This window comes from Schistocerca nitens, chromosome 4, assembly GCF_023898315.1.
Source record: "Schistocerca nitens isolate TAMUIC-IGC-003100 chromosome 4, iqSchNite1.1, whole genome shotgun sequence".
In the NCBI taxonomy this organism is placed as follows: Eukaryota; Metazoa; Arthropoda; class Insecta; order Orthoptera; family Acrididae; genus Schistocerca; species Schistocerca nitens.
In genome coordinates this window covers 448844286-448868288 of record NC_064617.1, presented here as the reverse complement: position 1 = coordinate 448868288, position 24003 = coordinate 448844286, and the positions used below count along the sequence as shown (strand labels likewise).

General features: G+C 38.7%; 1 protein-coding gene across 1 annotated transcript in view; it reads right to left on the bottom strand.

The window, feature by feature from the left end:
- The window catches only part of LOC126251424 (chitobiosyldiphosphodolichol beta-mannosyltransferase), a 75250-nt gene that overhangs the window by 17234 nt on the left and 34013 nt on the right, over positions 1–24003 (bottom strand). Inside the window, exons 3-4 of the mRNA XM_049951840.1 lie at positions 12290–12549; positions 7780–7953 (exon numbers count right to left, since the gene is read on the bottom strand). Coding sequence (XP_049807797.1) covers positions 7780–7953; positions 12290–12549 — 434 coding nt within the window. The remainder of the gene's footprint in view (positions 1–7779; positions 7954–12289; positions 12550–24003) is intronic.

The window sequence follows — 24003 nt, the reverse complement described above, 5'->3', positions numbered from 1 at the left end:
ATTATCACTGTCATCAAAGTCTTAATCCGAAGATTCAACGGGGCGATCTTGAACATCAACATCTGTCTCACATAACACACGTTGCACAGAAGGCCCAGCTTTCCCCTCCATGGAGAAACAGTAGCATGCAACAGTAGCACGCAAAGACTATGGTACGTCTGTGAGACCTCTCAAGGCTAATAATTACAAAACAAAGAGCAGCAACAATGCAAGAATGCTGGCATGTGTAACTTGTAGCCAATAGGAAGGTACACGGCAGAGTCCATTTGGCTTTACAGGAGTGTAAGAAATATCTCGACACAAAAATTAGTAGCGGTCTGAGAGACGGTCGATAGTAGTTAAGGGTTAATGTAAACAGTTGTGAATTCACACTCATCGGAGGCAATTTGTTGTTATGAAGCACTGCATAGTCTTCCTAAAACCTCTGACACATTTTGCTGTTGGCAGACGCTTGCATGAGCAGTGTGTGTCGTTGCTGTATATGGCACATTTCCTTTGCAATTTAAGCTATTTTCGTTTTTTCTCTCGTTTATGTTTTATTATTGAAGTATTATTCTGCAGTAGCAGGATACAGTAATATCCTTTATTGGAGTACCGGTTCTTACCAGTCAAAATTACAAAAATTTATGAGAAAACTCAAACAATGAAAAATTCCCGGAATTCTAAAAAATTCCCGGGTTTTTCCCAGTTTTCTCTCGGATGAAAAAAAAAATCCCAGGTTTTTCCTGGATCTCCCGGTTGTCCCAAGTCGTATACACCCTGTTACAGCAAAATTTAATACAAATTTTCTGATCCACTTCTATAATAAATAATAATCAACGGTGCTACCAAAACACATGTAACCTTTTTGACAGCTGACAACAGACTAGGTAGTTGATATGGATAACATTCTACACACAATTTTCTGATATATTTATCAACAAAATGCCGAACATGTCATGCAAGATAGACTAATGCAACATGAGAAATTACAAATTCTTTCTTCATTACATTTTGAACACTCCTCATATAATAACAACTGTTGCCTTTCAAGCCCGTCAAAGAAAGCTTCTACCTCTTGATGGGAACACAATGTAAGAATAGGACTTGAATTGTGTAGAATAATTGCACTACACTGCACTGAAAATGACACTGAAATACACACATCAGTTTAAGAGCAGATGTTAGATGAACATTCATTTTGTTCTATATTTGTAGTAGATAAATGACTCCTGACTTATGACTTCCATTACTATGTTAATATAATTTACTTGATAACATTGTATTTCAGAAGAAAACAATCAGCTTTTATATTCTATGTACAGTTAACTTATCCATCTAAAAATAAATACTGCATGGATGTATCTGCATCTTGTATCGCCATGGATTTAAAGCAGTGCCGCAGAATGGCTGGTACAAGGTTCTGAAACAACCTGTAGAAGCATTTTGTGACGTAGCAAGGTAGGCAGATTGGGACTCTCTACCTCTCTCAAAAGTTTACCGGCAGGTACAGCCACGGCCATTGACGACATAAAGTTCCTGCTGAGTAAGCATTCTTGACTCTTCACTCACTGCAGTACTGAGGAACTCACACCACAGCTTCATGCACAAAAAACTCTATAGCAGGAACCAGCCATCCCTTAATTATTACTTTTTAACTGGACAGAGGCACAGCACGGGTGAATTTAAAAATATTCATTTATGTTGCTATTCGATGATTACATCTCTTCAGTTTTGACACAAATAGGGAATTAATTGTATGTAATAGAGAACATGTTCAAACGTCCAGCTCTGCCCAAAAATACCACCACATACAAAAATTATTAATTGCTTTATGCGGTTCCTTAGCTAAGATTTAATTATCATTCAATAACTTAGAAAAAGTAGTGATCTGCCCAGAACTGGTCATCTGAATAATGATGTGATGTAATACAGGGTGATTCAAAAAGAATACCACAACTTTAGGAATTTAAAACTCTGCAACGACAAAAGGCAGAGCTAAGCACTATCTGTCGGCGAATTAAGGGAGCTATAAAGTTTCATTTAGTTGTACATTTGTTCGCTTGAGGCGCTGTTGACTAGGCGTCAGCGTCAGTTGATGCTAAGATGGCGACCGCTCAACAGAAAGCTTTTTGTGTTATTGAGTACGGCAGAAGTGAATCGACGACAGTTGTTCAGCGTGCATTTCGAACGAAGTATGGTGTTAAACCTCCTGATAGGTGGTGTATTAAACGTTGGTATAAACAGTTTACAGAGAATGGGTGTTTGTGCAAAGGGATAAGTTCTGGACGGCCGAGAATGAGTGATGAAAATGTAGCATGCATCCAGCAAGCATTTGTTCGCAGCCCAGGAAAATCGACTCGCAGAGCTAGCAGAGAGCTGCAAATTCCACAATCAACTGTATGGAGAGTCCTACGAAAAAGGTTAGTTATGAAACCTGAACGTCAACTACCCGAGGCGATGGATCGGCCGCCAGGTAGCCCGTGACAGAGCACTTCATCACTGGCCTCCAAGAAGCCCTGATCTTACCCCCTGCGATTTTTTCTTATGGGGGTATGTTAAGGATATGGTGTTTCGGCCACCTCTCCCAGCCACCATTGATGATTTGAAACGAGAAATAACAGCAGCTATCCAAACTGTTACGCCTGATATGCTACAGAGTGTGTGGAACGAGTTGGAGTATCGGGTTGATATTGCTCGTGTGTCTGGAGGGGGCCATATTGAACATCTCTGAACTTGTTTTTGAGTGAAAAAAAACCTTTTTAAATACTCTTTGTAATGATGTATAACAGAAGGTTATATTATGTTTCTTTCATCAAATACACATTTTTAAAGTTGTGGTATTCTTTTTGAATCACCCTGTATATAAAAACATCACAAAGAAATGAATGAAAAGAAATTAAAGCTTTGACACATTGGATTACCTTTGTAACTTTACATTTATCACATTCAGCGGCTTAAAGTTTTCTTTTGTGTTGTATGTTTTGAAGTGGGGCTCAATTGCTTTTGTCCTCCTTTAAAATTGAAGATCGTAACTTACAAAGTGACAATGAAATGGTGCATACACCCTTCTCCCTCTCCTCTTTGTCATTAGACAGTATTTCGGTTAGTTTTGACTTTGAGCTTTCACATGATACTAGAACAAATTTGCAAAAAAAGCTTCTTGTACAATTTAATGGTTTTCACAATTTTATTCCAAATCTACATCTTTTGGAAGGAATTTATTGCTTATGGAATAATTTCTTTTTAAGCACAAGGAGACTTTCAGCTATACTTCATTAATAACGGTATTTACTTTGTAAATACAATGTGTTGTCTCCAGAGAATCACCTAGTGACTTCTTTACAAGAGGCTTGAAGAGACATAATGTAACAAAACAATCATCATAGATCCACAGTAGTGATCATGAGAAGATTTCAATTGACTTTTCAAAAAACGGATTTCTCTCTTCTATAACAAAGTTTACAAAATGATGGGGGCATGAATACATTAAATACTCCAAGATTTGAGACCTAGTATTTTCATCAGTAGTAATTCCTGCCTTCTCCCTGTTGAAAAAATCCACTCCATCAGCTGTGTAGGTTGGTACGTATAAAGATGCACTGTCCTTCCACTGAACCAATAACACTGACTAACAAATGCTTGTTATCACTTTTGATATGTTCAATAACTCCTGGTTGCACTTTAGTCTGTGCCGCAAAAACAACCGATGACATTGGCTCGTTACATGGCAAGTATTGCATAAAATTATGCAATTGAATGCAACCACGTATGTGTAATGGCACTATGTGGCTGTGTGTGATGTAGAATGCTGGCAGTGTAAAGCAGCATCCAGTCACTGTTAGTTGGTTTACTGTATTAAGAAAAGCACTGTTGCAAGTTTCGAAATTATTTACTCATTATCAGATGGCTTACATGCCTTTATCGGAATGTGGGTGATGGTTTATAGATGAATTGCGGGGAAATTACCACCAGGAACACTTGTCTTTCTCTAATGAATAACACTTATGTTGTTCTTTTTTGTTTTTCACACACACGCGCACACACACACACACACACACACACACACACACACACACACACACACACACACACACACACACACACACACTCATGGTAGTCTTCGTTATTACTGAATAAAGTGAATTGGTTACCTGGCCAGGGTAGCAGCACTGTCATGTTTATGCCCTAGAAGCAGGGAGGGGAGGCAGTAAAGATGCCTTTTTTTTCTGCTCACTTTTGCACATGCACTTAAGATTTCCACCAGCTCAACTACGCATGCAAAATTTCCTCGTAATGGAAGCCATACATAACTGCACAATGCTTGCTGGGTTAGGTGGTAATCTCTTGCACTGTTTAGCAGATGACAGGTAACTGGGTTCCATTATGTTTCACTGTGTAGTATATTGAGGTTATGCTTTAAGATGATTTAAATGTCTGATGAAATTTATAGGGGATTACAGACAATGAAGTCATGTGGAATGCCACTTCTGAATATTATTTGAATAAAAATTGGAGATGTGATGTGTAAGTGTCAGATATTAGGAAAAACGTGTCAATCATATTATTGTAAAGAATTAGATACTTGTCAAAGTAGAAAAGCAGAGAAGCAGCAGCCTACAAATTTGTGAAAAGCGTTTATGAAGACTGCGGACAAATATTCATGCTATGGCAGCTTAATAACACAACAACTGAGGAACCTGACATCTGTAAAAAAGAAAAGGTGGGGTATGCACAGTTCATCAACAAACTACAAGAAATTAAAATAGAGACTTATGGTGCAAAAAATGTAAAACTTAGAAAATACAACTTCCATTTTAGTGGATTCTGGAGTCTGTGACATTTCTGAATTTATCGAGTCTGAGGATGTTTATCTAAAGTAATCTTTTATTATTAAAGTTGTGTTAAGAGCTTTGTTACATAATAAAATACAAATCATATATTGAAAGGGAATTAACTTTCACTTAACAACTAAGAACCTTCGTTGAGTATTTCTCAGTTTCATAAATAACCACTGAAATGTTTTGTTTTTAATTGCAAAATAATTAGTATATAAGTTGCTGGTTACCAGCAAAAGACGTTTTATTGCCAGCCTTACCACTGTAGTTTCTCAAGCAGAAAATCTAAAATCTCATTGTGAACTGAAATTTGCAAACAAAGCGTCATCGTTGTTTTGTATTTTCCGTACCTCTGTTATTTAGACACTTCTTCCCCCCAAGTGTCTTTGGGTTCTCATTCTTGGTCATCTTTTCACCTCAATAAATGCAGAACAAACTCCCGAGCAAAGAAGAGGATGCATAGCAGACTGCTCTTGTTTGCTAATTTCAGTTACTCAGCCTTGTGAGGCAAACTAAAAATCTGCTTGAATATAAAAGTAGTAAAAGTGATGCACAATGTTTCATTATTAGCAGTAAAACCATTAATTTTTGGAGTCACAAAGTGAGGGGCTTAATGTATTATGGTTATGGAGCTTACTTTGCAAGATTCCTAACCAATTCTTGCAAGAATTTGTCAGAGCAATAAACAGGAGAAGGCTGGTAATCCTCAATTAATAGTACAGGTTCTGCTTTACTTATCACTATGTATTTTTAATTTTTTCTGTTCATTTATATATGATAATCCAAAGTTCTCCTGTTATTGTCACAGAGGTGAACTGAATACGAAACAAAACTCTGCAATCGCTACATTGTGTGTCACTGATGTTTGAGAATACTCTTCACATACTGTCACTCGGCAACATTTATTCACAGAGTAATGAGTACAAGTCCATGGTTCACCTAAATAAACTCCTTGCCACTGTAATTCTGAAGCTTCATTTTTCACAAAATACCTAATGTAGTATGCTCTTTTTGCTAGTATAAAGGGCAGCCAACTGAAAACGAAAGAGATGGGGAAAAAAGCTAAGTAAACTGTTTATTATTTCAAAACTAATCACCATAAGTGTTAATGCATTTATCCCACTTCCTTCATGGAAAAATGTTTGCGACTGCCTAAGGAAACAAGATTGTACTCTGTTGTGCACCTCTTTGTCCAAAGTAAATCGACTGTCACCAATATCTTTCTTCAGGACTCGAAAAATATTGAAATCACACGGGGGAAAATTGGGACTCTATGGACGATATGAAAGGCTTCCCAGTAAAACTAATGCAGCATAACAAACAACTTTAGCAACATGTGGGAATTTCAAGTGAGCTGCACATGTTTCACTGGGAAGCCCTTACACATCCTCCATACAGTCCTGATCTCTCCTTATACAATTTTCATAATTTTCAGTCCTGAAGAAAGACATTCATGGCCTTTGAATTGCTTCAGACAAAGAGGTGCACACTTGTGGACAATCACTGTTCCGTAGGCAACAGCAAACATTTTTCCATGAAGGCACTGACTCTCTTGTCTCACAGTGGAATAAATGTATAACAGTTAAGGCAATTATTTTTGAAATAATAAACAGTACTCTTATTTTCTTTCCATCTCACTTGTTTTCATTGGACTGCCACATATATGTTCTCTTTTCCACACTAATGACTTGTCCATTCAACCACCTATCAGAGTCAAACCCCCACTGAAAATAGAACAGTTTTTCTCAGAATTTCTTTGTTAGCCTGGAAGTCCAGTTCTATGTGATTAAAGCTCCGAAGTTGTTGCAAAGATAGTATTTCCTTGTATTTTTCCTAATATTGAAGAAATTGCTGTCTAATAACCCACTTGTCTATATTATCATAAAATATTTACTGTAGGCATTTTACTTATTCTGCTTTGGGGCGGATACTTGCATCTTCCTTTGCTCAACACTGTGCCCCCCCTTCTATAATGTGCACACCACAGACTTACTTAACATTTGCTTGCACATTCCACTGCCTTCTCTGTTCACACTGTCAGTAAAATTAATTACATTAACAGCAACTTAGTGTGGCTTCAGAAAAATGTCCACAATCACTTTTCACACTCGCACTATGAGATAACAAGATACATTACTTTGAATTGGAACATGGCTGTACCTAGTCGTGCGATCAAGTTAGTTGCCGCTAAAATCAGATAAACCAGTCCACCTTGGTGAGTGATATTATTCAACATTGTTAGGCAAAAACACAAAACACCTTGAAGTACCCAGCATTTTGACTATTATCAGTTGAAAATAAATAAATTTGCTGTCTTCTGATGCAAACTCCATTCAAAATCTTTGGATGTCTGATGAAGCGCATTTTCACTTAAGTGGTTATGTGAATAAGCAAAAATGTACTGGGCTCAAGGAATACCTGCTCAGCCTCACCAGCACCCATTACACAGTCTGTAATTTACAATATGGTGTGCAGTGCCATGTCCTGGACTGATGGGCAGTTACATTTTTTTTAAGATGACACACTGCTGTTCCTGTGAGGTCTGAAAGTCATGTCAACTTACTGGCAGTATTTCTGGCTCCAAGACTCCACACACATTTCCAAAAAACCTAGTTCTGCTCAAGACATTACACCATAAAAACCTATAGCAATTACACCGAATGTGTATAAAGAAATAAGCAGTCCCGTACAACATATTATGAACCTCAAATAAAGTTTTGCAAAGTTCTTTCATCTTTTCTAATTATTTAAAATGTTTGTGTTTCTCTGCACCACGGTGTACACAACATCTGTTGCAATTAGCAGTTCCATATTTATTCAGTCACCGCTACTACACCTATTGAGACACAGCTACTTGACCCATGAGAAAAAGTTACACATAACAAGATGCAATATACCTAATGCACGTTAAGTATTTCTTAATCCAAAAATGTGTTATTTGTACATTTTTTATTATACATACCAAGCAGTGTAGGATAGTCTTCAGGCTGCAGCCATGGTGTGATAACTTTTACATTCTTCCACTGTTTATCAGCAATTATTGTTTTATAGTAATCTTTAAGTGGCCCTTTTCCTGTGACTGCACACACTAAGTAAGGATAAGATGCTGTCTCCAGATTTCGTGCATCTTCGTATTCTGCAAATAAAATTAACTCTTATTTTAAGTAATTTATTACTCACATATGAAAGCCATTATTTTAAATAATTTATTAGTTACATGTGAAAGCCATAACTAGGGAATCACAATTCATTTGTTTATGATCTACTAAAACAAACAACAAATCCAAATACACCTTTTCCACTTGCACAGTAAAGAAAAAGTAGATTCTCAATCGGCACAAAACATTTCTTTACTGACTGGCATATTTTGAGAGTAAAGATTTTGTTTCACGTCATCTCCCAGATTTTCTTGATGTGATAAATTAATGGTGTGCTATCTGGTGTTCAGCCGCATTTTTTATTTCATTTTATGCACAATATTTCAGAGACCAAGACCAATCTAGTCATCTACAGTTGCTACAAGCTGTGCTGTAATGTGCACGTGCTACCTGGACTCCAACCAGTTCTGCGAAACAAACATTCCTTCAGCATTTCCCATCTGAAGTGGATGAGATATACAGCAAGATTTTAATAAACTGAGTGCCAAACCTCAAGCTTTGTTCACATTGAATCCTTCATCCCAGTTTATTGGGCCTTCTGACATCTTCATGTCAATAGGCTTTTTAATCACACTGTCCCAAAATCTTAGCATCTGCACCACAGCATTGGTCTTGTCAAAATACATTTCGTGATTATATTTGAGATCTGACTTGCTTGGTTGTTTTTGTCAGTTGTGTTGCTAATATTCCTTGCACAACTTCCCGACTGTTCTAATCATCTGCACCATGTAAGGCTTTCTACATTTGTATGGAAGCTACACAGCCAGGTTTTTGGAGACATATACTCCCTTGAACATTACAAAAAAGGTCTTTGTTGATGGGAACAAAATACAAGGGTGGTTTGAAAGGTTCTCAGAATCACCACGAGAGGTCAGTGCAAGCACAATGAGTTGTTCATGTGATATTCATTAGACTGTTGCCTGTAAACACGTGCCATGTCAGTGCCCTTGGCAGAGAGCTGTGACAGTGACGTGGCTCTGTTGTTGTTCTTCCTTAGTGATTTGCAAAGATGGAAAAAATTGAGATTCGAGTAGTGATTAAGTGCTTAGTAAAGAAAGGTATGAAAGCAAACGACATCCATGCTGATTTCCAGAATACACTGGGGGACTCTGCTCCTTCATATTCAACTGTTGCCAAGTGGACAAATGAATTTAAATTTCGTCAGGAGAGCTTAGATGATGATCCATGCAGTGGTTGGCCAAGATATATCACTAATCCAGAAATCATTGCAAAAGTGCACAAAATGGTCATGGAGGACCGCTGATGAAAAGTGCGTGAAATTGCTCACACTTGCCAGATTTCATCTGAAAGTGTATATCACATTTTAACTGGAGAATTAGAAATGAAAAACTTATCTGCAAGATGGGTGCCATGGCTCTTGACACTGAATCAAAAATGCTTGAGAATGGACATATCAGAACAATGTTTGTCCCGTTTTAGGAGAAACGGACAATATTTTTTTACACCCCACTACTATACCCCAAAGACAAAACAACAGTCAAAGCAGTGGGAACATCCTGATTTCACCACCAAAGAAAGCAATGACAATTCCTTCAGCAAGAAAAGTCATGGCATCAGTGTTCTGGGATGCGAAGGGGATTCTGTTTGTACATTATCTCCCCACTAGGCAAACAATTACTGGAGAATACTATGCTAACCTCCGGGACAAATTGCAACAAAAGATACGTGAAAAAAGGCCAGGTTTAACAAGGAAGAAAGCCATCTTTCTTCAAGACAATGCGCACCTGAACACGTGCCGTCGCCATGGCAAAATTACAAGTACTAAGGTATGAATTGTTGCCACACCCACCTTATTCACCTGATATGAATCCATCAGACTTTCATCTCTTCCCAAAACTGAAAATTTTTCTTGGTGGACGAAGATTCACTTCAAATGGAGAATTGATAGCCAAAGTTCACAACTATTTTGCAGGCTTGGAGAAAACTCATTTTCGAGATGGGATCAAGGCACAGGAACATCGTTGGACCAAGTGCATTAATCTACAAGGAGACTACACTGAAAAATTAAAAAAGTTTCAGTGATGAAGTATTTTTTTTCTATTCTGTTCTGATAACTATTCAAACCACCCTTGTATCTTGACTTGAGTGCCATGTTTATGAAAAATCTACCAGTTTTTCCAGAAATTGGGCCAGTGTAAGGTGATAAGCAATTCTTGGCTTCTCTTTCTTTTATCACTCCCTACCTTATCCAGAGTCATTGTTGATTCTGACTGCAATGGCCACACAATTTGTCAATCTGTGTGCCCATTACTTTAGAACGCTATTTGTAGGTGTAACTACTGCTGCAAACGAATCAGTCAAAATAAGACTGGCAGACAACATTATAAACAGAGACGAGGGTTACCCTTTAAATAAGGTTTGGAGCATTGTTTTAGCTACATTAAAAAACTATGGTAGCTGACTCAGATGGTACAATTTAATGACAGTAGTAGTCAAAAGTGATTCATCTTTCTGTCAGCTTTCACCTTTGAGATGTTGTACTTTCGCTTGTGTAAGGGGGCAGCAGCGATGATTACTAGAACACGTGCTGCTGGTCTTCCACAGCATACAAAAGGGCCACCATATTTTGTATGAATCAGTTCTGGGAAAATCCAATTATCAAACAGCATCCTCACCCCAAGGTGGCAGCAAGATGGACTGTGAAAATATTGTGTCTATCTGGCAGCAGACTTGACAAGAATATCAGCACTTAATATGCCGGGAAAGTCTACGTAGTCACACAATGGTTTGAACCTGGTGGATTCTAGAGACTTTGCTTTTAAAGTCTCCCATGTACTGGTTAGCCTCAAAAGGTGATAATAGACAACCCAGTGCCACGGGACCAGTTTTTTCATTATGTTTTCCAGGAAACAGGAAATAAGTTTGTATGAGAATGCTTAAAGAATTCAGCGACAGTGAAACAATAGTGGAACTTTTCCATGATTAATTCCAAGGATTCAGAAATAGGGACTCTCAAAAAGCAGGAAAGAGGTAAATCACATTGAAACTGACCACAATGTTCATTGCCCAGTGCCACAACTGACTAAGGCAGTGTACAAAGTGAGTGGAGTTACGAATGTGGTGTTTCCTGTTCCCCACATATTCACTGAAAATGTGTTTCAGATATTTTGTTAGCTGGCATGTAGGTATGACAGTATTATGAGTCTTAGAGGAATACCTTCCTTGTATATCCCAGCATAGCCACATAGTTGTGGTGGCACAGCTGCTCATGTTATAAAACTCTAAATGACCTTACCTGGCGAGAGTTACTAAATGAGAAGAGTCATCATCTTTCTCTCAGTCTTAGTTACAGGACTCACATCAATCTGTCTGCATGCAACATCATTCAAAAGTCTCCTTGTACCAGATGTCTGACACGAGGGCCATAGTGTTGTCCTCGCTGGCTGCAGAAAATTACAGTTTCCTTCTCCTCCCAAAGATTTTACCCACAATTATAATTCGCTATGGCAGTCTCAAACCCTCGCTGCTGTTCAAGAACACATCTATGCCACCTCAATAAGATTTATATGGGTTATTGCATTTATTTTCAACAAGAACATCCTTAGACATCATTTTAGCTTGCTTCTATCAGTACCTTGTCTCCTGCCTCCCAAACTTCACGTAAGTTCTCCTGTTCACATTCTGTGCAGTATGGAAAGTAGGAGACAAGATACTGATTGAAGTAAGGTTGTGAGGGTGGTTGACGAGCCATGCTGGGTAAGACAGCGAAGCTGGTAGACCAATTGCCTGCGAAAGGCAAAGGACCCAGATTCAAGTCCCTGTCTGGCACACAATTTTAATCTCTCAGGAAGTTTCAAATCAGCGGACCGTCCACTGTGCAGTGAAAATTCATTATGACAGTGTCTTCACAATTACAACTAATACCCACAATAATACTGATTGTACACAAACTCTGCGTAATTCATTTAGATATTTTCTCAGCCAATTAATTAAATAAAGAGCTCTTAGCTGCTCTTTAAAGATACTATTCACAGAAAGCTTTTCATATACCTTGCACACAGTCAGAAATAACGAAGAGAAGTGGGGGAAAAAAACACCATATGTGCATGATTGCATGATGAGCGAGATCCAAAAGTCAGCCATAGTATTATTAAATAATGCACTAAGACAAAAAGAGAAAATGTAAGGCTTTCAGTTATGTTCACTATATTACAAAACAAAAAAGAATTGTTTATTTCATTTTGATGCAGATTTTAAATTTGTAAACAATCTGAATATTTCCACATAATTCCATCTTACCTGTAGACGATTAACATTTCACTCTAACTGCATGGTATATGCACATTTATTTACCTTGTAGTGCAGACAACAATATAGAAAAGTCTTCGTCTTCTGTCCAGCTGGTGCTTGAGACTAATAATGCAGGGCGATCATGTCTGAGAAGTACTTTTCCATCTTCAGTCATCTTCGTAAATGCTGTTGCAGCATTGACACAATCATCATTACTGCCAAAGACTGGATATATCTGAGCCAACTTTTGAAAGAGATTGTGTTTTTCAATATCCGTGATGGGACGAAAGTGGTGAGGAGGCCTATCATAGTGTGTTGTTGCCCTAAGAAAAGAATAAGATTTGTTTCTTTAATTACAAGATTCTGTACTTGCTACATTAATATACAAACGAAAGCATTTACTACTAACATAACAAAAAATGGGTGTCATTTACAGTTGAGTGTTTAGTTAACCTCAAAGTAACATTTAGTGATTTTATTTCGCTGTAGGAGTGACCGAAGTGAGAAACAACAAGAAGCAGGAACTATGCTTTTCCCTGATTGTACTCATGTGAAAATCACCTTAAATATTATATGAATTGTGATACCTCTAAAGGACTTTTATGGAAAGGGGGGGGGGGGGACTTGTCCAGAATGAAAATGAAAAAAAAATGACATTAAACAATATTACTTAGTAATTACCATGTAATCCTTCATCATGCAAAGAAAAAACTGAACCATACAAGAAAGAAAGCACCATTTAAATGCAAGCAAGATACAAGATTTGAAAGCCTAGAAGTGGCAGAGACAGCAATTGGTAATTTAGACATAATGAAAATGAAATAAGGATTACAAGCATTGACGAAATGAAGATACACATGGCAAAGAAAAGGAAGGATGGAGCCAATTGTGTAACAAAAGAAAAGTACAAAGAAGGTGAGACATAAATAAATGTTATGAATGGGGAAAACAAAGCATGTAACATGCTGCAGACTATGGAGAGCTGTTAATCTGGTGGAAAAGTATTTAGAGATTGTCTTTTCACATGCTGGTACATACACGGTTCACCTCATACTAGCTCTCCATTTGATTAAGTTGATCATGACAGTAACTGGGTTGGTATCGGTAATAGTACGAGAGTTCTTTTGACAAGTTTTGCAGCAAAGGCAGTTAGAAAGACATGAATAATCTTGCTAGTAAACACTGTGAAGAGGAGATGCAATCTGACCAGACTGTCGTGGAGATTTGGAGGGTTACAGAAATTTGCATTTCGTGGAGAATGCCTTCTGAAAATCTCTGTCAGAGAAGTGGTTGATGCATTCCAGCACAGTATAACATTGTCATAACAGGCACACTTTTTTGTTGCTGTTGGAATAAATAAATAATTCTTGGGATGGCCAAAATAAAGAAAAATATTTTCTCATGAAATAGGCTGTCATAATAATAATTTTTAAAAAAAGCATGCCTGTATATCTCAGAGTATTCAATAAGAACAATGACTATGAAATAAAGGGGTCCAGATTTGGACCCAATCCGAATATAGTTTTGATCTGTCAAGAAGTTTCCATGCAAAGTGCTCTATGATACACAGTGAAATATTCATCCTAGATTGCTGTTACTTGGTCGAAGTAATAAGTACTGAAATACAGAGCTGGCCATCAGTAAGACACCAATCAACATCACAGATGATATGAACGTCTGTATTGGAATCAGCCAAGAGCCTACTTCCCAAAACTTGCAAAAATCCTTCTCTGGTCAAATCACCAAAAAAAAAAAAAAAAAAAAAAAAAAAAAAAAAAAAAAAAAATGGTGTAAGAAGGGATTCAGCATGCCTCTTGTGGTTGTAGATGTGGCTTCTTCATTTGCCTACTCCTCAAAGGTGACACAGTTACTGACAAATAATAATCGTTAAATGGTTTCATGCTCACTAATAACCACTCTCTCTTCAAGTATCAGGGGCATTGCGTGTTTCCGGGATGGATTTTTGCAAAATACTTTAATAGTTGATTCCACCAACCATTTTTTGCAATTTGCCACAGGAAAGAAACCCTGGTTATGCAAACTAGTACTTTAGTAACTTTTCTGATTGTCCTGCTTTCCACATAGACATAAAAATCCATATCAAGTCTCCCAGACTGTGTATCATTGGCCAGTGCTTTGCATTATAGGTTTTTAGTCCACCTCCTGGGCATCCAGGGAACACATGCAATGCAACTGTCTTGTTACTTCAGTCCTAGTAATGAGGTTTTTTACATAGTCATCCTCAGTATCAATCAGTTGAAATGGGAACAATGTATCCACTGTTGTTTCAGCCTCACAACCACAGACCAGAAATAACTGTGAGAAACCTGTAGAGTCTTGCTTCAGTATGTTATATGCAAATGTCATAGTAGGCAGTATTGTATCACAATCTTTCAGTTCGATATCAGCATTTATTGAGAGTATATCTGTCAACATCTCATTAAAGCATTACGTGAGGCCACTGATCCGTGGATGTCACACAATTGTCACCACGATTGTCTCTGGTACTAGTCTTAGCTGGAAAACTTTTCCACAATCGCAGATCATCACACGGGGTACTCTATGCTTCAAAATAATGTCTGTTACAAGGAACCCTGCAATTTCCAGAGTTTCAGCGGTTGACACAACTTTAGTTCCAGTGTAGCATTTGAAGTAGGCTGTGCAGATTGATATCTGTTGATTCAGGATTTTGTTGACTTTAGGGACTTCGCCAAGAGATCCATTCCAATCTTGTGGAAAGGTGGTGCTGCTGCTGATGGAACTGGTATCAGATTCCATGAAGGTAATTGTAGCACATGCTTCTGTCACTGGCATTCCTTACAGTGACTCACATAGTGTCCAACAAATCAACAGAGACTTGGTCATGAATCCCAGGTTGTCATATGTTGGATTGTTGTGAAAATACTTCAGGATAGCTGGCTGTATACGACATGGAAAGAATAGCAACCATTTGCACCCCATCAGATCGTAGTTCCTCTAATACAATCCTGTTTATTAATTGGAATTCTCCTTTGGTCCACTCTTCCTCCAAAGGTTTTATAGTTTTGAGTAATGATGGATCTTCCCTCTCTTCAGCAGCAATGACATTTAATGCAGCAATGGCTAAGATTTTGTCCACGTTATCATATGTCACAAAAAGGCTTCCCTGAAAGGCAGTTGGCATCATTGTACATTCATCTGCTTTGTATGCCACTGTGACAACTTATCCCTGAAGCCACAGAAACCTTCTAGACAGTCAACTTGATAGATCCTTCAGCTAGTCTGCTAGCACAGAGAGTTGTGGTCCATCATAATGAGGAATGGTTTACAAAATAAATATGCCCAGAGCATGTTGATGGCCAACACAAATGCAAGGCACACTTTCTCAGTTGTAGAGTTGTTCATCTCAGACTTGGAGAGTACCCTGGAAGCACAAATTATGACCTTTTCGGCACCTACATGAATTTGTACTAAAACTGCACCTATCGAAAAACAATCAAAGAGAAGTTCTGTCTCAGCATTCTCATCATACAATGCTAAGACTGGTGAAGATGCTAGCACCTACTTAAAAACAAGTAAATATATTTTTTAACACTGTTCCAAGAAAATTGGCCATCTCCCAGTAGTTCTTGTATGGGACATGCCTTGGTATACAGGTCTTTTATGAATAGCCCATAGCACAAGCATATTCCAAGAAAACTTCTCACATTACAAATCTGTCGAGGATTCAGACAGTCCAAACAACATCACTTAGAACTCACAGAGGTCATCTTGCAATACAGGGGCAATCTTTTCTCAGTCTGCTCTGTCAACCTTGATTTGTCAGCAGCCCGTCTCTGCGTAGCCATACTTGAGAAATACTTCAGTTCTTTCATCCATTCTTGGGTGCCAGCAATGTGTGGCAACAAGTAGAGATCTCTTCTTGTGATTTTGTTCAGCCATCAGTAGTCGATGCAAAAATGCCATTTTCCACAAGGACCACAGGAGAGAACCAAGGACTCTCTGAAGGTTCAACAATGTCATCCTTTAGCAGTTTCTCCACGTCATCTTGAATTACGTGTTGTTCAGCTGGCAACACACTATATGAGTGCTGGTTAGTTAGTTAGTTAGTAACATGTTCCATGGATCATTTTGCACGATGGATCGTAATGATGCGGAACGAGTCATTAAACATTCACAACACAAATTAATTTGTACATACGATTCCAATAAAAAAAAAAAATATACAGACATTTGTTAGTAGTTCCTGCCTACCACCTTTTACACATTACAATCATAGAAATTCTTGTAAAGAACAGGAGGAGTTGTCAACGAGACACTTTCTCAGTTTGTTATCAAATTTTATTTTGTTGTCTGTCAGAAATTTTATATCTCCGTGTAAATGACCTCATTGTTTCTCCTGAACTGTAGTGGATTATTTACAACAAACTTCACGAGAGAATAAATACAATGTGGATGCCCAACTCCTTAAATAGATCTCTACAAGATGATCATGGGTGAGCACCACATATTATTCTCACAGCACATTTTTGCACAATGAAGACTTTCTTTCTTAAAGATGAGTTACCCCAGAACATTATTCCATATGACATTACTGAATGAAAATACGCAAAATATGTCGGCTTACTGATTTGTCACTCCCAAAGATTTGCAATGATTCTAAGCACAAAAGTGGTTGAACTAAGTTGTTTTTGGAGTTTCAAAATACGAGGGTTGTACCAAAAGTAAGGTTCCCATATTTTTTTCACAAATAGACAACATTGTTTATTGTTATTAATTTATACATTGTTGAAAAGCTTACATTTTTGTCTACTTTTCAACATAGTCTCAATTTTTTTTTTGACACACTTCTGAAGATGGTGCTCCAGCTTTTGTATTCCTAAGTCAAAGAAGTCTCCTGCCAACAACCCACTGAGGAAGTGCTCGGACTTCATCGTCGCTCTTGAAGTGTTTGCCACTAAGTGTTCCTTTAGCTTGAGGAAGAGGTGATAATCGCTGGGGGCTAAGTCCTGGCTGTACGGGGGATGGAACATAGCAGTCCACCCAAATTTCTTCAAAAGTTCCTGTGTTCGATGAGTGACATGTGGTCAAGTATTGTCATGAAGAAGCACTACTCCCTCCTTCAGTCGTCCACTCCAACGATTCTGGATTGCTCGCCAGAGTTTCGTCAATGTTTCACAATATCTGTCAGAGTTTATTGTTGTCCCAGGTTGCATGAAATCGATGAGGAGTACCCCCTTCTGATCCCAAAACATAGTCGCCATAACCTTTCCTGCCAACTGCGTTTGTTTGAATTTCTTTGGTGGCGGTGAACTGGAGTGACGCCACTGACGAGATTGTTGTATTGTTTCGGGAGTGTAATGAAACACCCACATTTCATCTCCTGTGACGATAAAGTCCAACAACTTCTCCCTGTTGCCCTCCCCCTCACATTGTTGAAGAAACTTCTGAGCACAGTTGAGGTGTTGCTCCTAGTGCCCGTCAGTCAGCATCCGAGAGATCCAGTGGGCACACACCTTGCGATAATCCACATTGTCTGTTTAACTTCTTTCAACTGTGCCATGGGAAGCTTCAGGAATGCAGTCAACAAGTTCACGGACAGTGACCCTCTGATCTTTGAGCAGCTCAATGTTGATCTTCTGGACAATCGCATATGAAACGGTGGTCTTCCACTCCATTCTTCATTGTGAACTTCCGTGTGAGTCTCAGCAAAAGCCCTGCATCATTTGCAGACGTGCTGAATGGACATGCACTCTTCACCATAAACCTCAGACAGTTGCTGATGAATCTCCATGGGCGGTAACTTCCTTGCATGGAGAAACCGGATTACTGCTCAGACCTCGCACTTGGTGGAAGTGGCAATCAACACTTCCATCTCCGACGGCTTCCAAGTTAACACTGAGCAATGTAGCGAACTTCGGACGGGCGGGCTCGAGAGTGGTGGAATCACTGTGCACGGCACCATTGTCGGATTTAACCTAGCACCTTCCCTCAAGACTGTAGCTCATTGGGAACCTTACTTTTGGTACAGCCCTTGTCCCCCCCGCCCTCCCCCCCCCCCCCCAATTTAAATTCTCATCAGTATGGACCCCTAAGAATTTTGAAGTTTCCACCCTATTTATTATTTCCTCACCATGTGTTACACATATTACTGGTGTAGTACCTCTAGATGCACAGAGCTGAATAAGTTGCGTCTTTTTAAAACTGAGGGTGAGACCATTCGCAGAAAACCAGTCAATGATACTTTTAATAACTTTGTTTATCATTTCTTCTGTTTCTATATGTATGCTTGGATCGATTACAATACTAGTGTCATCTGAAAAAGAACTAATTCTGCTTGTATACTAGATGGAAGATTGTTTACATATTTGGTGGATGATCCCCAGTGCTAATATGGTGTTTGACCATAGGTGACTTGGTATGCCTTTTTTTCACTCTGGATTTGAAAGAATTCACCAATTGGTGCAGAGTGGCTACACCCTATGTTGACATAGTTCCTCAGTCAGGTCGGACAGTAGCTACCAGTTCAATAGTAATTTACTCCATTGCATTGCCTGTAGTGGTAGGGAAGCTTGCACTGGTTTGATAGCTCCTCTGTGCATATCTTTAGGGGTGAGTTGTGGTTGCTCATCATAATTGGAAACCCAAATTTCTCCTAGTGCAGCTGCACTGCTTATGATCATTGGCAGTGCGTACATTGTGTTTGTGAAGCTGAGTAGCTTTTCGCAATCGACAAAAGCTTCATAGTTTAACTGAGTGTCTAAACTGATGATTGGAACTTATCTTGTTGATGAAGGTAGGATAGCAATGTCTGCAATAGCATACAACCACCTAGAGCAACATTTCTTATGTATGCTTGTTGGAATAGTTTCATCAATCTCGAGCTCTGACCTTTCACAGTCTATGACTGCTTGTGATCCCTGCAAGAAGTCCCATCTGAGAATAACATTATGACTACATTCTGTTAAACTGACAAATACCAAGGGCTGTGGTCTGTCTTAGTAGTTATTCTTGCAATATATGAATTTGTTGGTTGGATCTGTTCCCATTTGTGCTCTTCAGCATAATCACTTCCTAATACGTAATGTAATCTTTTTTAGTTGGTGGTGATAAGCATTCCACATTACAGAAAATTATACTCCCGCAGTTGACTAGTGTCTGGACAGGTTGGCCATTGATGATGATGATGATGATGATGTCAAAGAGACTTCCCACATGGATTTTTATCTGTGGCAACCTCACTTCCATAGATACTCACCTCGCTTATTTTCCTGAAGTTAATAGGAAGGCGAGATGCTGGTACTCCAGTACGGTGATGGAAACAGCTACAGCACACTGGAAAGTGACCTTGTCCAGGGTATGGCAATGGGCTTCATCTCACAGGTCGACAATAATCATGTGGAGTCGAATGGTGTGAACAGAGCTGCTATGATGGTAGATATCTCACAGCACAACAGTTCTTGAACACTCATCCATCTTTCTCTGCAACAAAGTACAGAGTGTCCAGTGTGTTCACAGTTGAAATATACTGTAGTGTTATGCTCCATCCTACAAATGTCTGTTCAAATGTGTGTTCTTCTGTGTGCATGTCAGACTCTGGGTTGTCATTTAACAGTTGCAGAATGAGCCTGAGTTTGCCATGACCATTATTCGCAACATGTTCAACTGGTGGCGTAGACTGGTACCAAAGGTTGATACCATTTTTCTTTACCACCGTCTATAATCTCCCAACATATGAGGTCAACAATCATTGTGCTCTGTCTGACATTCTGGCTGCCACAGATTGCTATATCTCTTCTCTTAGTACCTGGCATATGAGAGATGAGGTCATGGTGGTCTTCTACAATTGCCACAGGGACCACATTCAGGAGTCTGTGTGGCCCTTTCATCCAACTCTTTTTGTGTTGCATTTCCTCAATGTGGTGGTACCACTTGACAAATTCCTCTGTTCTTGTGACATCTCCCAGAAGAGCTTGGTACACGTCCTCAGTGGCTTATTTCATCGATTGTGAGATTTTGTTAGCTTCTGTCATATTTGGATTCAAAATGAGGCACAGGACCAAAACTTTATGTACGTAAGATTGTGTTGTTTCCCTACGGTACTAGGCCCTGTTCTTCTGTATTTCACAAAAAGGATTCCTTGAAAGGCAGTTGGTGACCCTGTGTATGCATCCACTTTTGTATGTCACTGTGACTTTGTATTCGTGAAGCATATTGCAGCTGCTGATTGTCAGCAAATATCTTCTTCAGTTTAGCCTGGAAATTGTCCAGCTATTGAGGCTTCTCTTCATATTTCTCGAACCACTGCTGGGCTCTGCTATCCAAATAAAAGTACACATCTGCCAAACACACCAGGTCATGCCACTCACTGTACTTGGTAACTCAGGTGAATCCTTTCCTCCATTTCTCCAAGTCCTGGCCAGTGTCTACAGAAAACAATGATAGATGCCTGATGTGCAGCTGGCTTACTGGATATTACACAATAGGCTGAAATTAAGAGCTCATAGTGACTAACAAATGAACTTACTCATTTGCAACTAATGGGATTTTAGGAGTCATCAAGAAGTTCCACTCACAACACAACCACAGATATCAATAGCTTCAAAGGTACTTTTCCTCATCTTCCTTGCTCTATAGAGAAGTGCTCATGCCACTATTCCGATCTAAAACAACAGGCACTGGCATTCTGTCATGCCTTTTCATTTTATAAAATCCAACATAACCTGTAGAGTTCATACCTAGTTCAACACCTATACTCTGCAAAACCACTGAGAAATGCATGGCAAAGAGTAAGTCCTACTGTACCAACTATTAAGGTTTCTTCCCATTCCATTCACATACTAAGTACAAGGATGAAAGATTGTTTAAATTCCTCTGTGTGTGCTGTAATTAATTCAATCTTGTCCTCAAGATCCCTGTGTGAATGATAAGTAGGCAGTTGTATATATTCCTAGAATCATCATTTAAAGCCAGTTCTTGAAATATTGTAAGTAGGTTTTCTTGGGATGGTTTACATCTATCTTCAAGAGCCTGCCAGTTCAGTTTCTTCAGCATTTCTGTGACACTCTCCTTGGGTCAAACAAATGCATGACCATTCATGCTGCCCTTCGCTGTATATGTTCAATATCCCCTGTTAGTTTTATTTGGCTTGGGTCCCACACACATGAACAATATCCCAGAATGGGATGCATGAGTGATTTATAAGTAATCTCCTCAGCAAATTGACTGTATTTTGCCAGTATTCTATCAATAAACGGACGTCTACCATCTGCTTTACCCACAACTAATCCTAAGTGATCATATTTCACATCCCCACAACGTGTTACACCCAAGTGTTTATAGAAGTTGGCCAATTTCAACTGTGATTCACTGATACTGTAGTCATAGGATATTATGGTTTGTTTTTTCATTTTGTGTAGTGGACAATTTTATATCTAACATTTAAAGCAAGTTGCCAATCTTAGTGCCACTTTGAAATCCTGTCAAGATCTGTCTGAATATTTATGCAGCTTCTTTAACACAGTATTTCACTATAGATGACTGTTTCACCTGCAAATTGTCTGGCATTACTATTAATATTGTCTGCAACGTCATTAATAAACAACATGAATAGAAAGTGTCCCAACACACTTCCCTTGAGCACAATCGAAGTTATTTCTGCATCTGATGATGACTCTCCATCCAAGATAACATGCTGCATCAATCCTACCGCAGATTCCTCAGTCCAGTCACGAATTTCACTTGATACCCCTTATGAGTGACCTTGTAACAGTAAGTATAATTGCGGTACTAAGTCAAATGCTTTTCAGAAATCCAATAAATACTGCATCCATTTGACTACCTTGATCCATAGCTTTCAGTATGTCATGTGAGAAAAGTGTAGGTTGGGTTTTACATGATCGATGTTTCCAGAATTCATGCTGGCTGGCATGGAGGAGGTCATTCTGTTTGAGCTCAGAATATGTTTTAAGAATCTACCACAAACTGATGTCAAGAATATTCATCAGTAGTTTCATAGATCAGTCCGACTAGCCTTCTTGTAAACTGGTGTGACCTGTGCTTTCTTCCAACTAGTGGGCACAGTTTTTTGTTCAAGAATTACAGTTAGAAGAGGGGCTAACTCAGCTGCAAATTCAGCACAGAAACTGGAATTTTTCCAATTTTAATGATTTCAGCTGTTTCTCAACACTACCCTTTGACATTCCACCTTCTTTGGAAGATGTAAGAACTTGCTAAGAAAAGAAGATTACGGTTTAATACCCTGTCAACAAGGAGGTCATTACTGATGACATGTGTCCCCTTTGTCTTTGCTGTATTTTATTTATTTATTTATTTATTATTGTTATTATTATTATTTCAGCCAACAACATCACACAATTATCCTCGTCTTTTAAAAAGTGCCTACTGAAATATGACAAAGGAAGAACTGAGTACTCTACTCCTTAAATTAATGCAGAGAGTGCCAGAAATTAATTTCACATTTTGATAGCAATAGAAAGCAATCAAACCACAAAAACAAAACCTCATTCATTTTTAAATAGTATATAAGCTGCATTTTTCTGAAAAATTTTAAAGATCCTATCATTCATAGCCTGCTGTTACTGATAGTAAATAACTGAAACCCATTGCAGAAACCATCTACAGTGTTGTGGTTCACTGGGAGTGGAATGGCAGCAGGTTTCTTGTGTTGCCTCCTTCAGTTGCCCAACAGTTCCACAGTATCGTGCAAAAATGATGTTTTAGGTACTCTATGAGACAAAAATTTTACATTATCAAAGTGGATGACTAGATAACCCACACCACAGCTGTCACCATGTCAACACCTATATGAACAGCGAACATTAATCGCAAATTTTAAAGTGAATAATGTGGTCAGTAGTGACACTATTCTACTGAAATCACATACTGTCTCATTGTCTATCTGACCTGGACCACAGGAGGTTCAAGCCCCATCTTGTTGAGCTACAGATTATTTCTCACACCATGATCTCAAACTCAAAGATTAGTTTCATTGTGGAATGCTGTGAGGGCAGTTTTCACTGAATGATAATTTTCATAGATCAAGTTGTCAAAGATTGTTTTGATTGTGACCTACTAACTGTCATGTTCAACAGCCACAATATAACTCTCTTTTGATCACAGTTGGTGCCAGTTAATGAACTCTAAAATATCTGAGGAATGCACCATGTGTTGCCGACACAGATTCATTATTCTCAAAAGACATTTTGACATGGAGACCTACTCTCGGCATCCAACTGGAGATAACATACTTCTAAATGTTTGTGTTAATTCTGCCATAGCCTGGTTAAACAATCAAAAAGTTAAATACATGATACTGTATTTGTGTGGCCATAGTGTCCGTAGTTGCTTTATGATTCATGAGGGTATTTTTGATCTGTCGTTGCAACTACAAAATGCATGATTTTTTTTCCAGATCGAAAAACAGTGCGCGGTGGTCTAGCGGTTCTAGGTGCTCAGTCCGGAACCACGCGACTGCTACGGTCGCAGGTTCGAATCCTGCCTCGGGCATGGATGTGTGTGATGTCCTATTTTAAGTAGTTCTAAGTTCTAGGGGACTGATGACCACAGATGTTAAGTCCCATAGTGCACAGAGCCATTTTGAAAAACAGTGCATTAAAAACAGGTTGGTTTGTACTTGTGGTGATTTTTTGGCTGCTTTCTCGCTTTCATCGGGAAATGCCGTCTACTAGCACATCATTGTTTTTCTGTGTTAGACACCGATAATTTTCATCTACTTCTTATATGTTCTGCAGCACTATGCATTTCTCACAACACAC